The sequence below is a fragment of the Danio aesculapii genome, chromosome 18 (genome assembly GCF_903798145.1).
Source record: "Danio aesculapii chromosome 18, fDanAes4.1, whole genome shotgun sequence".
Taxonomy (NCBI): domain Eukaryota; kingdom Metazoa; phylum Chordata; class Actinopteri; order Cypriniformes; family Danionidae; genus Danio; species Danio aesculapii.
In genome coordinates, this window is record NC_079452.1 from 15,801,779 (window position 1) to 15,817,050 (window position 15,272).

Below are 15,272 nucleotides of genomic sequence, written 5' to 3' on the forward strand. Positions count from 1 at the left end.
CATTTATAACAGAGTTACACTTGTTTTTGCCTTGATTTGCTTGCAGATGACTTCTGAATAGTCTTCTATCCATTGCGTGACATTTTGCGTATTTACATTTTTTAAAATTTGATTCATTTACAACAGGGGTACCCAAACTCGGTCCTGGACGGCCTGTGTCCTGCATTGTTTCTTCAACACACCTGCCTGTGTTTCTAGTACACCTGGGAGAGCTTGATTAACTGATTCAGGTGTGTCTAATTGGGGTTGGAACTAAACACTCCAGGACACCGGCCCTCCAGGACCGACATTGGGCACCCCTGATTTACCTTTTACCTGATTGGGCAACCTTGATTAACATTTAATTGAACATTTATTTTCAGTTCGCTTTTTTGTAGCTCAGCAATAAAACAAATTGCGTCAAATTAGAAATGACTAATCTGTGTTAAAGGCGTTCGCCCAAACCCTCTCCATCATTCCTCTCTGCTCTCAGATGGGATGGCGGGCCAAATCAAAGGTTACAATGGGCCAGCTTTGGCCCACAGGCCCTAGTTTGGGCATCTCTGTTTTACAGTAATAGGAGATTTCTTTCATAATAATAAAGTTGGGCTGCATGGTGGCGCAGTGGGTAGCACGTTCGCCTCACAGCAAGAAGGCTGCTGGTTCGAGCCTCACCTGGGTCAGTAGGCATTTCTGTTTGGAGTTTGCATGTTCTCCCCGTGTTCGGATGGGTTTCCTCCGGGTGCTCTAGTTTCCCCTACAAGTCCAAAGACATGTGGTGTAGGTGAATTAGGTAGGCTAAATTGTTCATAGTGTATGTGTGTGAATGAGTGTGTATGGATCATCTTATGATGGCTACTTCCAGCAGGATAACGCACTATGTCATAAAGTGCGAATCATCTCAGACTGGTTTCTTGAACACGACAGTGAGTTCACTGTACTCAAATGGCCTCCACAGTCACCAGATCTCTATCCAATAGAGCATCTTTGGGATGTGGTGGAACAGGAGATTCGCAACATGGATGTGCAGCCAACAAATCTGCAGCAACTGCGTGATGCCATCAGGTCAAATATCTGAGGAATATTTCCAGTACCTTGTTGAATCTATGAAGGATTAAGGCAGTTCTGAAGGCAAAAGTGGGCCCAACCTGGTACTAATAATGTAATAAAGGTGTAATAAAGTGGCCGGTGAGTGTAATATCCATAGAAATATTTTTTAAATGGCTATGTATATAATTTTTATAAAAACTCATAAGTCGCTATTATATTCATGAATATTACTTTATTAATTATTCAAATGAAAAATATATTAGTTGCAAATTTTACAGGTTGAAAATCTTGTCAATTATAGACATATTTTTCTATGAGAATATCTAGTAAAACTGTGCATAAAGTGCATGAACCTGCTCAACAGGCTGCTCAATTTAATACAACAACATTTAGGGACATCCGACCTCCTTCAAATCTGCGGTGTGGACGTGCTCCTCTTCCTCCCACAGAGCATGTGGAAAGGAGATCTGGAGTAGCGTTTCTGAGAGGCTTCTGGAGACTCCGGATCACTTTCTGGGCCCGAATGTGGCTGCGCTGCTTCCGGAACAGCAACGTACACTGGGACGGCAGGAGGAGACGCTGCTTGTGTCCGATCAGCTTCACTTATTCTTGTCTTTTCCTCCTCGGGAACATTTAGGCCTCTCAAGTGGATCACAAAATTTGACGTCTGCTGCTCCAAAGACATGAAATCCTCCTGAATCTCTGAAAACTGTCAGTAAAAATAAAGGAGAAGACGTACACAATAAATCAAAGCTTATCAAAGGCAAAATACACTCTTTTGTACTAGTTTTGTCTTGGTTACAGCTCTGATTCAGTCATATTTTCCTCTAAACTGTCAGAATATAGCTTGAAAAGTGAGCATCTCAGTTTGAGTAAATGTTCATTATATGCTTCCGTCACCTAGCATTATAATAAAAGTTGTACAGTACATCCTAATTTATGAAATGCATAAAGTATACTTCCATAATGTGATAAATACCTTCTAGCAAGTCTCATCTGTATGACTTTATTAAACTGCTTTCTGGAATACTTGATTTGATTGGTCAATTATGACATTCCAAGGGATTTTAATCTTAGATAACAACCAATCAAACTAATAACACAGACTAATCAAGATACCAATCATCTTGTCCATTAGTGAATATATTCATATATAGCATAAGTGTGTGCGCAAACGTACGGGTTTGATTTAGTATAGTTTGTATTATATAGTATGATTTCACCAAGTAGGACATGTTCCAGGATCAACATCTTTGTTGATCCTGGAACATTCCAATCAGCCAATCAGAATTAAGGAATATTTTTATGATTTGTTAAGTTTAGGCTTACAGTTAGGGTTATGCATTTCACATAATTGTCATCCAACTATTATTTCCCTATTATTTTGGGAATAATTTACAGTTAGGTTTGTGTTTAGGGGTAGGGATTGGGTATGGGTTACATTTTCAAACAAAAATTGCATTCCAGTATCGAAACACACTTGGCAAAATCACACCCACTATAAGTCTGTGTACATTTATCTGCAAACATTGTTCAAGGCTAAAAAGAACTTTCAAGAAAAGACATAGCAAATGCAAATATACTCACATAAAGCATGACATATTTTCAGCAAACTCATGGAGGATAATATATGTTTATTAGGAATAAAATTGGATATTTAAGTATGTCCAAGTTTATGCACATGCATGAAGTCTACTTTTAAAATGTGATATTAACTACAGTACATCCCCTTGACTTGCGAATTGTTAAAAAAAGTTAGCCTTGATCTGTTAAATGTGAATTGTATAGTATTGTATTATAAGCAGGCGGTTCATTCCGCTGTGGTGACCCCAGATTAATAAAGGGACTAAGCCGAAAGGAAAATGAATGAATGTATTATAAGCATTATAAGTATATACTGTTTGTGAATGTCTTCATACCAGGTCAGAGTTTGTCTGTAATAAGTCTTTGGTCCATGTAGTTTCAATGGTGGTGCCCACAATCTCATTCAGATGCTGATGACTGCTGCGAAGGGTCTGCAATTACACATAGAACACGTATAAAAGTTGCTGTTGGCAGTGTGTACTTGTATACAATAATCCATAATAATATTATACACTACCTGACTAAAATCTTGTTGAATATCCAAGTTTGAGCAACAACTAATAATCCTTTGACTTCTAGTTGATCATTTGGTATCAGAAGTGGCTTATATGAAAGGTAAAGGCCTCTAGATTATACTTATTTTACCAAAATAAAATACAATCATGCCTTGATTTTTAATTATTTAATCAGGACGGTAAGGTCTGACTTTGCTTAGACAAAAGTCTTGTCACTTAACAGAAATAATGTTCAGTATAGAATATAAAGTCATGGTGCAGTGGCTCCCATGAGCTTGGAGGACTGCATTCACATACATCTCTGCAATGACTCTAATAACTTATTAATAAAGTCATCTGGAATGGCAAAGAAAGCGTTCTTGCGGGACTCCCAGAGTTCAACAAGATTCTTTGGATTCATCATCAATGTCTCCTCCATCTTACCCCAGACATGCTCAATAATGTTCATGTCTGGTGACTGGGCTGGCCAATCCCGGAGCACCTTGACCTTTTTTGTTTTCAGAAACTTTGATGTGGAGGCTGACGTATGAGAAGGAGCGCTATCCTGCTGAAGAATTTGCCCTCTCCTGTGGTTTGTAATGTAATGGGCAACACAAATGTCTTGATACCTCAGCCTGCTGATGTTGCCATCCACTCTGCAGATCTTCCGCACGCCCCCATATTGAATGTAAACCTCAAACCATGATTTTTCCTTCACCAAACTTGACTGATTTCTGTGAGAATCTTGGGTCCATGCGGGTTCCAGTAGGTCTTCTGCAGTATTTGTGATGACTGGGATGCAGTTCAACAGATGATTTATCGGAAAAAAATTGACCTTCTGCCACTTTTCCAATTGATCAACCAGAAGTCAAGTTATTATTTGTTGCTCTTACAACTGGGATTGAAGGCAAATTTTTTGTCAGGTAGTGTAGATATCCCAATATAGAATAAACAGTACACTATTATGATTATAGCATTGTTTGTGTGTAGTAACCTGTAAAAGGTTTATACTGTTTTCCAGCTGTGTCCGGCACTGTTGGACTCTGCTTTTGAACTGACCGAGCTCTGTAAACAGCCTCTAAAAAAAAAAGAACACAAATAAATATTCATATACTGTCTCAGTGAATATTCATTGAAATAATATCAGATATCATATGCACCCTAAAAGATTGTATCGTTCTGAACAACATTTAATGCTGGAGTAGTGGTTGTGTTAAAATTTAGACTTCTATATTTCACCTGATTACTGATTTTCTGGAGCTCAACCATTAAAAACTCAGACTAATAGCACTCTTTTTAACAGTACATGATTTTTTTTCTGTTAAATTTATTGAAAATCACAATAGGTAGAAAACTAGTTACAATTTGAAAGTCACAATGTATAGAACTTTTAAGAAAGAAATAATCTGCTGTTGAGAGAGTGTATTTCCAGAAAATCTGTAGTAAGGTGATTTGACTTAAAGGCGAGATAAAATAATCCTGAACTTTAACATAAAGAACAATTAAGCATAGAATGGTCTAAAACAGACCTTTTTCTGTTACACCTTATAAGGATAGTTCTATTTAGAACAGAAAAGATTCTGTTATTGTTACATGTTTGTTGAGATTGTTCAACACAGGCTTATTCTAAAAACGTAGCCCTATATACATTTCTGGAGACCGTGAATTATGTAGCCAGAAGTACGTTTGGCTGCATTTCGTCTTTAAAACGAACGTTATGGGGTGGTTTGATGCTGGTTCTTTTCGCGCTTACCAGCTTACAGATTACCTCCGTATGGACGGCTTTCCCGCTGTTACCAGTTTGTCCAGTGGCTCGCAATGTACATTGACAGACTTGAGACGCAGAGAGGAGTTGACAGGGTACGAGTCTGGCGACGAATGGTTTCAGGAAGTAGGTGAGAAAAAAACAGAAGCCAAAAAATAAAATAGTCAAGTAAATAACAGAGTGAGAATGAGGTAAAATCTGAAAACATGGTAAAAAACAGCTGAGGGCTTTTCTTTTTCTGGATTGTTTTTGAAAACACTATTGGTTGGGTTTAGGGAAGGAGGAGGGTCAGTCGATCAGTCAGTAAGTCTACAGTGGCCTCTGGTGGATTCGCTAAAACAAAAATGCAAAAAAAACGTAGCTCCTGGGACGTATTTGGCGCTCTCCAGAGATGTATATAGGGGTACGTTTTTAGAATGAGCCTAAGTTAAGATTGTTGTATGACCTCAGTGTCAGTTAGGACGGCGTGCGGCTCGTGCTCGTCCTGTGTGCTGTCAGGCCTCAGAGTGACTCTGCTGTGTAAGTCCTCTAGCAGAGCCCAGCGCTTCTGTAAAGACCTCTGAACATCACACACACTCGCGTCACACTCACGCTGAACCTGCAGCAAAGAGCGCAGAGAGCTCACCCTGTACACACACACAGAGCATAACTGTATTAGAACAAGACATGATAAAACATAAATCTGTCTGCCCTTACAAACAACATTATACACCAAGCTAATTATCAGTTTCTTTTTGGAGATACTGGACTAGAAGACAGCAGCTGGATATAGTAGTTATAATATTTTAAAATGAATGTTGCCACAGTACCAATTTTTAGTACTAAATTTACCGGTTTATTTAGCACATTTTCAGAATCAGAATCAGAATCAGAATCAGAATCAGTTTTATTGCCAAGTGTGCTTCACCCACACAAGGAATTTGTTTTGGCTACAGAAGCTTCCAGTGTACATAAAGTGACAAGTGACAACACAAAATAATCTGAAAAAATAAAATAATAATAATAAAAAATGATGAACATTAAACAGATGCGGTTAGTGAAGAAACCTGGATGTTGAGTTGCATGTACAGATTGTTATAAATATACAGGTTATAAGGTGCTGTGTACAAGTGCGAATGTAGAAAGTATTGCATTGTATATTGATATAAGGTGCTGTGTACAAGTGCGTATGAGAAAGTATTGCACACATTTATTGCACAGTAGGGGAATATTTAACTGTTCATAAGGTAGACAGCCTGAGGAAAGAAACTTTTCCTGTGTCTGGCTGTTTTTGTGCTTGGTGCTCTGAAGCGCCGACCAGACGGTAACAGTTCGAACAGGTAGTGTGCTGGGTGTGAGGGGTCCAGAGTGATTTTGCGAGCCCTTTTACTCACTCTGGAAGAGTACAGTTCTTGAAGTGTAGGAAGGGTTGTGCCAGTGATTCGTTCAGCAGTCCGGACTATTCGCTGTAGTCTACGGAGGTCGGGTTTGGCAGCTGAGCCGAACCAGACGGTGATATGTATAGGCGGTGATAGACGGTGATAGGTATATATGGCAGCACATTGCTGCCATATATACCTGTATAATATTTTAAATATAATTATTCATTTTGTTAATTCAGGATCATTTGTTAACATAATCATGACGTGCTATATAGACTTACTTTTTAGTGATTTTATTTTAATTATTTATTTATTTTCATGTTTTTATTTTATTTCAAATGCATTATAACACACTTACAACAAGGCAAAATTCGCTTAACAACTTTCATCTACATTTATAGAACAGAGCATAAATAATAATCAAATCAATAAAATAATAATACAAATAAATACACCTAAACCATAGAATAGACACACAAACACAACTAAAAGAAAGAAAGGGAAAAAAAACTTTACACTACCAGGTCTTCAATTAATGTAATTTTTTTCTTCTTCCACATTTTCTTCCACATTTTGATTTTAGCAATTTTAAAGATTTACAGTATAACCAAATTTTTCTTTTGAAAAACTAGGCACTTGTATTTATAAATTTAAAAATTCTCCAGAATTAGTATACTGTTCAATACAAGTTGAATATTAACATCTTTCCCTAATAAGCCAAAGAAAATATTTTTAGAAAATTGGGAGGACAACTTGAGAGAAACTTTTGACCACTCGAATAAATCAGACCAAATAGTTTCTGCTATATAAACATTCAAAACATAAATGTGCAGTCGTTTCAATGTCAACCACACAGAATGTACTATTGTTGTGCTCTTTAGAGTGATTTATAAGCATTGCAGACAGGATGCGGTGCATGTGAAGCGTTATTTGTGATGAAATTGTGCCCTCATGTGGCCACATATTGCATGGCAGGCACTGATCATCAGACTATAGTATAATGTGTCTAGATAATATTTCAATATTTATATTTCAGGTAATTCATTCATTAAACTAAGCCGAAGGGAAATGAATGAATGTATTTTAGTTCACAATAATGCCTGTCAGCACATATATCAGTACACTTCTATGACGATAAAACTAAAGTTATTTAAAGATGCATTCAAGTCCAACTATAGTGGCTCAAAAACAATTAATATTAAGTTCAAATAAAAGCATTTCATCCTTTTTTAACCATGTTATTAAGTGGTCAAAAACATTACATTTGCACTCAAGAATATTATTTTAAGGTATATTACTTTTGCAGTAAGAAAGTATGCTATTGTTTACATATTTGTCACAATGACATGCAGTTACATTAAGAGACATATTCCCATGTCAGTCTGCAGTCTTACATGACAGAATGTGAGGTGGAGTTGAATGTAAACAATTAAGTCTGAGGAGTTTGTGACAAAGGGTAAATATTTGTCCTATGTGTGTGTGAAGATCAGTCTCATCTCACCTGTCCAGCAGGTAAGAGCGTATCTGATGAACTCTATCTTGAAGTACACATTTCTCCTTCTCTTCCTCATTATAAATCCTCCTCTGGACTGCCCGAGACACTGCCTGAATTCAAAACACAAACATTTTTGGTATGTTAAACGTCACCAATTCAAGTCTATCAGGATCAACTAGAGAGGTCGGTTTCCAGGGCAACATAATTATAAGTGCTAATACTGTGTGTATTGTACTTGACATGAGAGTGTAATGACTGCTGACATGTTAATGACTATTTATTGCTACAGAAAGTCAGGGCAGGCCTGTGGTGCTTCAGAGGTGTAAATGATGATGCTTCACAGACGAACCTCCAGTCTGGTGACGAGTGCTCGTATGTGGGGCTCGCTGGAGTCCGGCAGCGGCTCATAAAGGAGAGACACGGCTAATCCATCAGCAACAACACTGAGCTGTGATTCCAGATCACCTGCATCCTGTGCCTTTTTACTGAGACAGAGAAGAGAAATCAAAAATGTTTTTAACCAACTCTAGAATTTTAACTGTACATAAACTAATTTCATTTAGAGATTTTTTATTTGTTCAGTGCAGAAAATTGGACTAAAAGTGACTTTTTTGGAAAATTTTGCGTAGTAGTTTGAGAGTGCTTTCACACCTGTCAATCCATTGTTTTGTTCTTGAAACAGAGATTAAATTGTTGCAATGTTGCCTTTTGTTCTTGGTGCCGTTCGCTTTCACATGACAAAGTTTCTAAACGAACCAAAATTATTAAAACAAGTCATGCGCGACTAAACTCTCCTCACATTGGTCAGAGCTTAGTTTATTTTCCCAGATTCTGCTCAGCTGTTATATACACACTCATTCACACACATACACTACGGACAATTTAGCCAACCCAATTCACCTGTACCGCATGTCTTTGGATTGTGGGGGAAACCGAAGCAACCGGAGGAAACCTACGCGAACGCAGGGAGAACATGCAAACTCCCTTACAGAAACGCTAACTGACCCAGCCGAGGCTCGAACCAGCAACCTTCTTGCTGTGAGGCGACAGCACTACCTACTGCCCCACTGCATCGACCATATAGAGTGATTATTTTTAATTATGATGATGAGAAATGAGACATTATAAGCAGAAATGTGCACTCTCATTTTGAATGGTGACACCCACAGACGTAGACAATACACTGTGATATACAGTGCACCCGGAAAGTATTCGTAGGCTTGACTTTTTCCACATTTGTTTATGTTACAGTCTTATTTCAAAATGGATTAAATTCATTTATTTCCTCATAATTTTACACACAATACACCATAATGACAATGTGAAAAAAAGATTTTTGAAATTGCTGCAAATTTATTAAAAATAAAAAAGCTGAAAAATCACATGTACAGAAGTATTCACAGCCTTTGCTCAATACTTTGTTGATGCACTTTTGGCAGCAATTACAGCCTCATGTCTTTTTGAATATGATGCCACAAGCTTGGCACACCTGTCTTTGGGTTGGATGGGAAGTGACGGTGTACAGCCATTTTCAGAACTTTCCAGAGATGTTCAATAGGATTTAGGTCCGCCTCAGTCTGAGGTCAAGAGCACTCTGAAGCAGGTTTTCATTCAAGATGTCTCTGTACATTGCTGCATTCATCTTTCCCTCTATCCTGACTAGTCTTCCAGTTCCTACTGCTGAAAAACAAGCCCACAGCATGATGCTGCCACCACCATGCTTTACTGTAGGGATGGTATTAGCCTGGTGATGAGCGGTGCCTGGTTTTCTCCAAACGTAAAACCTCACAATCAATTTTACATTCATAGACATTAATTTGTTTTTTATGGTCTGAGAGTCCTTCAGATGCCTTTTGGCAAATTCCAGGCGGGGACTGACTTCTGTCTGGCCACTCTACCATACAGGCCTAATTGGTGAATTGTTGCACAGATGGTTGTCCATCTGTAAGGTTCTCCTCTCTCCACAGAAGAACGCTAAAGCACAGACAGAGTGGCCATCGGGCAATTGATCACCTCCCTGACTAAGGCCCTTCTCCCCTGATCACTAAGCTTAGATGGCCGGCCAGCTCTAGGAAGAGTCCTGGTGGTTTCAAACATCTTCCACTTACGGATGATGGAGGCCACTGTGCTCACTGGAACTTTCAGAGAAGCAGAAATTTTTCTGTAACCTTCCCCAGCCTTGTGCCTCAAGACAATCCTGTCTCTGAGGTCTACAGACAATTCCTTTGTCTTCATGCTTGGTTTGTGCTTTGACATGCACTGTCAACCCTAGGACCTTATATAGACGGGTGTATGCCTTTTCAAATCATGTCCAACCAACTGAATTTACCACAGGTGAACTCCAATTAAGCTGCTGAAACATCTCAAGAATGATCAGTGGAAACAGAATGTACCTGAGCTCAATTTAGAGCTTCACGGCAAAGGCTGTGAATACTGATGTACATGTGATTTTTCAGGGTTTTTACTTTTAATAAATTTGCAACAATTTCAAAAACTCTTTTTTCACATTGTCATTATGGGGTGTTGTGTGTAGAATTTTGAGGAAATAAATGAATTTAATCCCTTTTGGAATTAGGCTGTAACAAAATGTGGAAAAAGTGAAGCGCTATGAATACTTTCCAGATACACTGTAGCCTGGTGTGTTTGTTGGATCGTATTGTTTTCTCGCTATAACCAAACTGCTCCAGAGTTCGTTTCAACCGAGCTGAGACCACTTCATTCAGGCAATCTCAGACTGATTGTTTTGGCGCTGATCAAAGCACAACTGTGGGGTTCACATATACCCAAACGAACCAAGCTAAGGGGGCAAACGCACCAGGTTCCAAAACAAACATCTAGGTGTAAAGCACCCTGAAACAATATATTGAACATGTTAATGATAAGACAAAAATGGGTGACGAGCTGCCAGTACTTTATCTGTTATTTAACCTGTTCATTTTATTGAAATCACAAAAGAGTGTCCATATGAGAATACCGAAAGTGGGTATTTTGCATATTATGTACAGGGTGTGTGTAGGATCGGATCTCTCTTACCTAGCCTGCAGGTTTCCAGCTGCTTTTTTCACTATAATGTCACCATTATAAGGGAGATGCTGTGAAAATTGAACAAAATAGCAATATTTACTTCTGATTAGCACTTGGTAAGCTAAACTAATGTTTTGAAACACATTTACATTCAGCCATTTAGCAGATGCTTTTGTCCAAATACAAATACTTACAAGGCAAAACACACAAGAAGGGCTAATTATACAAAGGGACTGTAAGTGCACACCCAAAATAGCATAATGTTTTGAGGTTGTCATGTGCTGTGATGGGGGCATTTAAAAGCACATCTTAAAATGACAATATACTGACCAGCTTTAAGCTTTGTCCATGCTGTAGCAGGAAGCGTAAGGCTAAAGCACAGAGAGCAGTGACGGTACACAGCAGCCCAGCGAGGAGCAATCGAGCCGCAGCTTCAGTCAGACTGACAGAGGGGTGCAGGGGAGACTCTTCTTGAACAACCATCCACATCACTGCTATCGGAACCAGACAATGACTCCATCTCGGCCAGTTATTCCAGTGCAGGCTGACAGGAAGAGAAACAGAAAGAAAACTATTATATACTATTATAACTATTATATAAAATTGCAAATTTAAAGGATCCATTTCAAAGAATCATTTTAAAAACATCATGAGAACACAGCGATGTGTGTATTATATATTTCAATATTTGTTGTTTTGTTTTTTGAGCAACTCTCAGAGTAAAGTACTATTTTGTTTCAGAATCGATCAGTTTTTGTCAGTCATTCAGATCTATTTATTAAATACTGTCACTTGTTTGTTTCTAAAGGAATCAGCTGCTTTGATCGAATCATTTGAATTAATATCAAACACCCCTGTGAGAACATTTTGAATGTTCTCTGTAGGCTTGCACGGTTTACTGGTACTATGGTAGTATCATGACACTATGGCTCCAAAATACTGGCGGTGCCGCTAGTTTGTAAAAGGTAGTATCGTCATTAACGATCTGTATACAAAAGCTAATGTTGCACGTGGAAGTTACTAAAATGCTCACACGTTAGTGCAACAAGAGACCTTTTTTTTAGTAGTCTATGGACCCCTCTAAGGTAGCAAAACTGTAGAATTCGCGCCTTTTATGGTAGCCTATTACTAGTGGTGTAAAGTAACATATTACACATAGTCAAACTACTATGATTGAGTAGTTTTTCTTAGGAATTGTAATTTACTAAGTAGTTTAAAAATGTGTACTTTTACTTTCCCTTGTGTACATTTTTAGTGCAGTATCGCTACTTTTACTCCACTACTTTCATTCAACCTGTAGTCTCTACTTTAATTTTTCTTGTCTATGGGGATTAGAAAAATCAGTCCTGTGACTCCTGTCCAATTGAATCGCACATCGAAGTAAAAAGGTAAATCTCATAATACTGAACTACTTCAAGACATGGGAGATTTACAATTGCAGCAAACTGTTTGGAAGCATTAAAAGTGTCCAAACAGATGTCCAAAATCTTTATACGCTTTGACCCAGAGACTGTTTAGATGCATGTCACTGATGAAAAAATCCCAAATGTTCACTGTACTGTATGATGACCGAAATGGCCTTAAACACCCAGCAGGCACAAGGCGTCAACATGACGTCAGACTAAAGTTGTACCCCAATGTCGTCAGGATGTTGCATTTTGTTTGGAAATAAAAATCGGGTTGACGTCAGAACTCAACGTCAGGCCGACGTCAATCTCCAACGTCCAACCTAAAATCAACCAAATATCAACATCTAATGATCTTACAGCTTGACGTGTGGACGTTACCACTATAACGTCTATGAGACGTTGGATTTTGGTTGCCATAGCTGTTGGTTAAATGTCAGTATTTGACGTCATTATGACGTTGCTTTAAGATGTTGACTCGACGTTGGATTTTGGTCACTTTCAAACACAACCTAAAATCGACAAAATATCAACGTCATTTGATGTTGTTATTGGACGTCAAAATAACGTTGTCCTTAGACGCTGGCTAGACATTGAATTTTGGTCACTTGACATCACAACCTAAACCGAACATAATATTAACGTCTTATTATGCTGTGTGCCAGCTGGGTTGTAACTAAATGCACTACAGAATGTTACGTGTACACACATCCACAAATTACATGTCAATGCGTCTGCTTTTACAGCGTAATACTCAATACTTACTACTCTTGAGTACTATTTACAACAAATACTTTTACTCTACTTGCACTGCATTTTTAGGCAAGTAATGGTACTTTTACATAAGTATGATTTTTTCAGTACTCTTTCGACCACTGCATATTACACCTTTTCTGACGCTTCAGTTCAAATCAGTTCATTTCTGTTCCTGTCAATGTGGTTTAGTAGCTACAACAACCGCAACAATCTTTTAAAAAGAACGACTCACAAAGTGAAATTTTGAATTACTTTGGATTTTTACCTGATAAGACTGAAAAAAAAAATAATAGATGAAAAACCCAAAGTAGCAACAAGAAACATCGAAACAATTTTGACCACTTCATATGGCCTAATTTTGTTGGAAAAATGCTCTTTTTTTGTAACAAATTTCATTTGGTTTAATTTGTATCTTTATTTTAATGTATTTTTGTTGGTCAGTTAACTAGAAAAAAAACCCAAAAAGAACATCCATTTTAGGCAAAGTGATGTGCAAAAAATACTTTTTTCGATAATAAGGAAATTATTCATTAAATTCAGGTAGGTCTATTATAACATATAAATATAGGAGCAATTCCAGCATTATGGATGTGACATTTGCAGTAAAAACTAAAAACATAAATTCACAGAGAAAGTATACGTTAACATTACATTGAAACATCCGTTTATATTTTCCAAAACAACTAACCGCATCGTTGCGGGATCAGAAAAATATCAATCTGTAAACATTTTATATTTTAAATGAAAATAAACATGCGTTATGGATGTGACAAAAACGTCTTAGTATTAGCCTTCGTTTACAATATACAACATTCTTTGTAGAAATTCTGTGAATTAAACTGCACAACCCAAAAGAAATATTGCTAATCAAAAGGATACATCTCTCCGTTATGGATGTGAAAGATGTGAAATTGGCACTTGTGTGACTTTGGTAAATCAAATATAATAGTTTGAAAACACTGACAGATACATTTTTGAGTATTTTTAAAGTACAGTCAAATACTTGCAAACATAAAATAATTTAGAAACGGTTTCGTTATTTTTCGCTACTTTATCATGGCAAGGTTGACATTTACAAGAAATTGCTCATAGTATTTCTGACCATTTTCTTTATTTCATAGCTTTGAGTTATGAATTACAGTGTCGCAATACTACTTGGTATCATGATACTTCAGCTGATATAGTATCTTAACATGAATTAATAGTATTGTAACAACCCTAGTTCTCTGAACTATCTAAAACAAGTACGCATTTAATAGCACCTACTAAAAATTATTTCTTGTAAATCTGATAACTTTGAAAGCTTCTTCACTACTTCATCTTCAAATGAACCAGGTAAAAGATTTTAAGAACGTTTCCCTCTTAGGTTTCAATGTAATTTCATAATATGTTCTTTGTTTATGCTACACTTACACATATCATTTTAAAATACTTGCATTTACACATTTGAAAATAAAGTTTAGTACATTTTAAGATATATTCACTTTATTATTCTTACAAAGCACATTCATGAATCCACTGGAGTGATTTAGATTACATTAATGATGGATGCGCTTTTTGAACCTTCAAAATCTCAGGCACCATTCACTGCCATCATAAATCTGGTAAGAGTCAGAAAACAAGACTCTGCATTTGTTTATCTGACAGAAGACAGGTTCACCTAGGATGGCTTGAAGGTGAGTACATTTTCATTTGTGTGTAAACTAATCTCTAACGTTGAGTCTTATTAATTCATTTATTTTCCTTCAGCTTAGTCCCTTATTTATCAGGGTCGCCACCACGGAATGAACCGTCAACTATTCCAGCATATGTTTTACGCAGTGGATGCCCTTCCGGCCGCAATCCAATACTGGGAAACACCCATACACTCATATTCACACAAACTCATATACTATGGCCAATTTTGTTTACCCAATTCACCTATAGCGCATGTGTTTGGACTGTGGGGGAATCCGGAGCACCCGGAGAAAACCCTTGCAAACATGGGGAGAACATGCAAACTCCACACAGACATGCCAACCAGCCCAGCTGGAACTCGAACCAGCGACCTTCTTGCTATAAGGCAACAGTGCTAACCACTGAGCCACCGTGCCACCACCTTGAGTCTCTTAAACACATATTAGTGGTCTTTGATTTCAGTAAGAACACTTTAACTTCAATATAAGATCTAAAGCACATTTAATTCCACAATTGTTTCCAAACACCTACCTCATGTGCCTCCACTGGCCTGTCTGATTCTGCTCCACCTCTCGGCTAATCATCTGTTTGTCCTCCACCCATTCATGCTGTCCTGCTCTGCTCTTCTGCAAGCAGCTCCACACATGTCCCGCGCTCAGCTGAGGCATGTATCCTCACAGA

General features: G+C 37.8%; 1 protein-coding gene across 1 annotated transcript; it reads right to left on the minus strand.

Annotated features, from left to right (window-relative positions):
- Positions 1-1,297: 1,297 nt before the first annotated feature.
- si:ch211-151h10.2 (uncharacterized protein LOC567699 homolog) lies at positions 1,298-15,272 on the minus strand. Its single transcript, XM_056478515.1, has 9 exons — positions 15,123-15,272; positions 11,083-11,296; positions 10,762-10,820; positions 8,078-8,213; positions 7,735-7,838; positions 5,318-5,498; positions 4,102-4,185; positions 2,949-3,044; positions 1,298-1,738 (listed from the first exon to the last, which is right to left on the minus strand). Exons 1-9 carry the CDS (start codon positions 15,257-15,259, stop codon positions 1,439-1,441), a joined length of 1,311 nt encoding a protein of 436 aa, XP_056334490.1. The 5' UTR covers positions 15,260-15,272; the 3' UTR covers positions 1,298-1,438.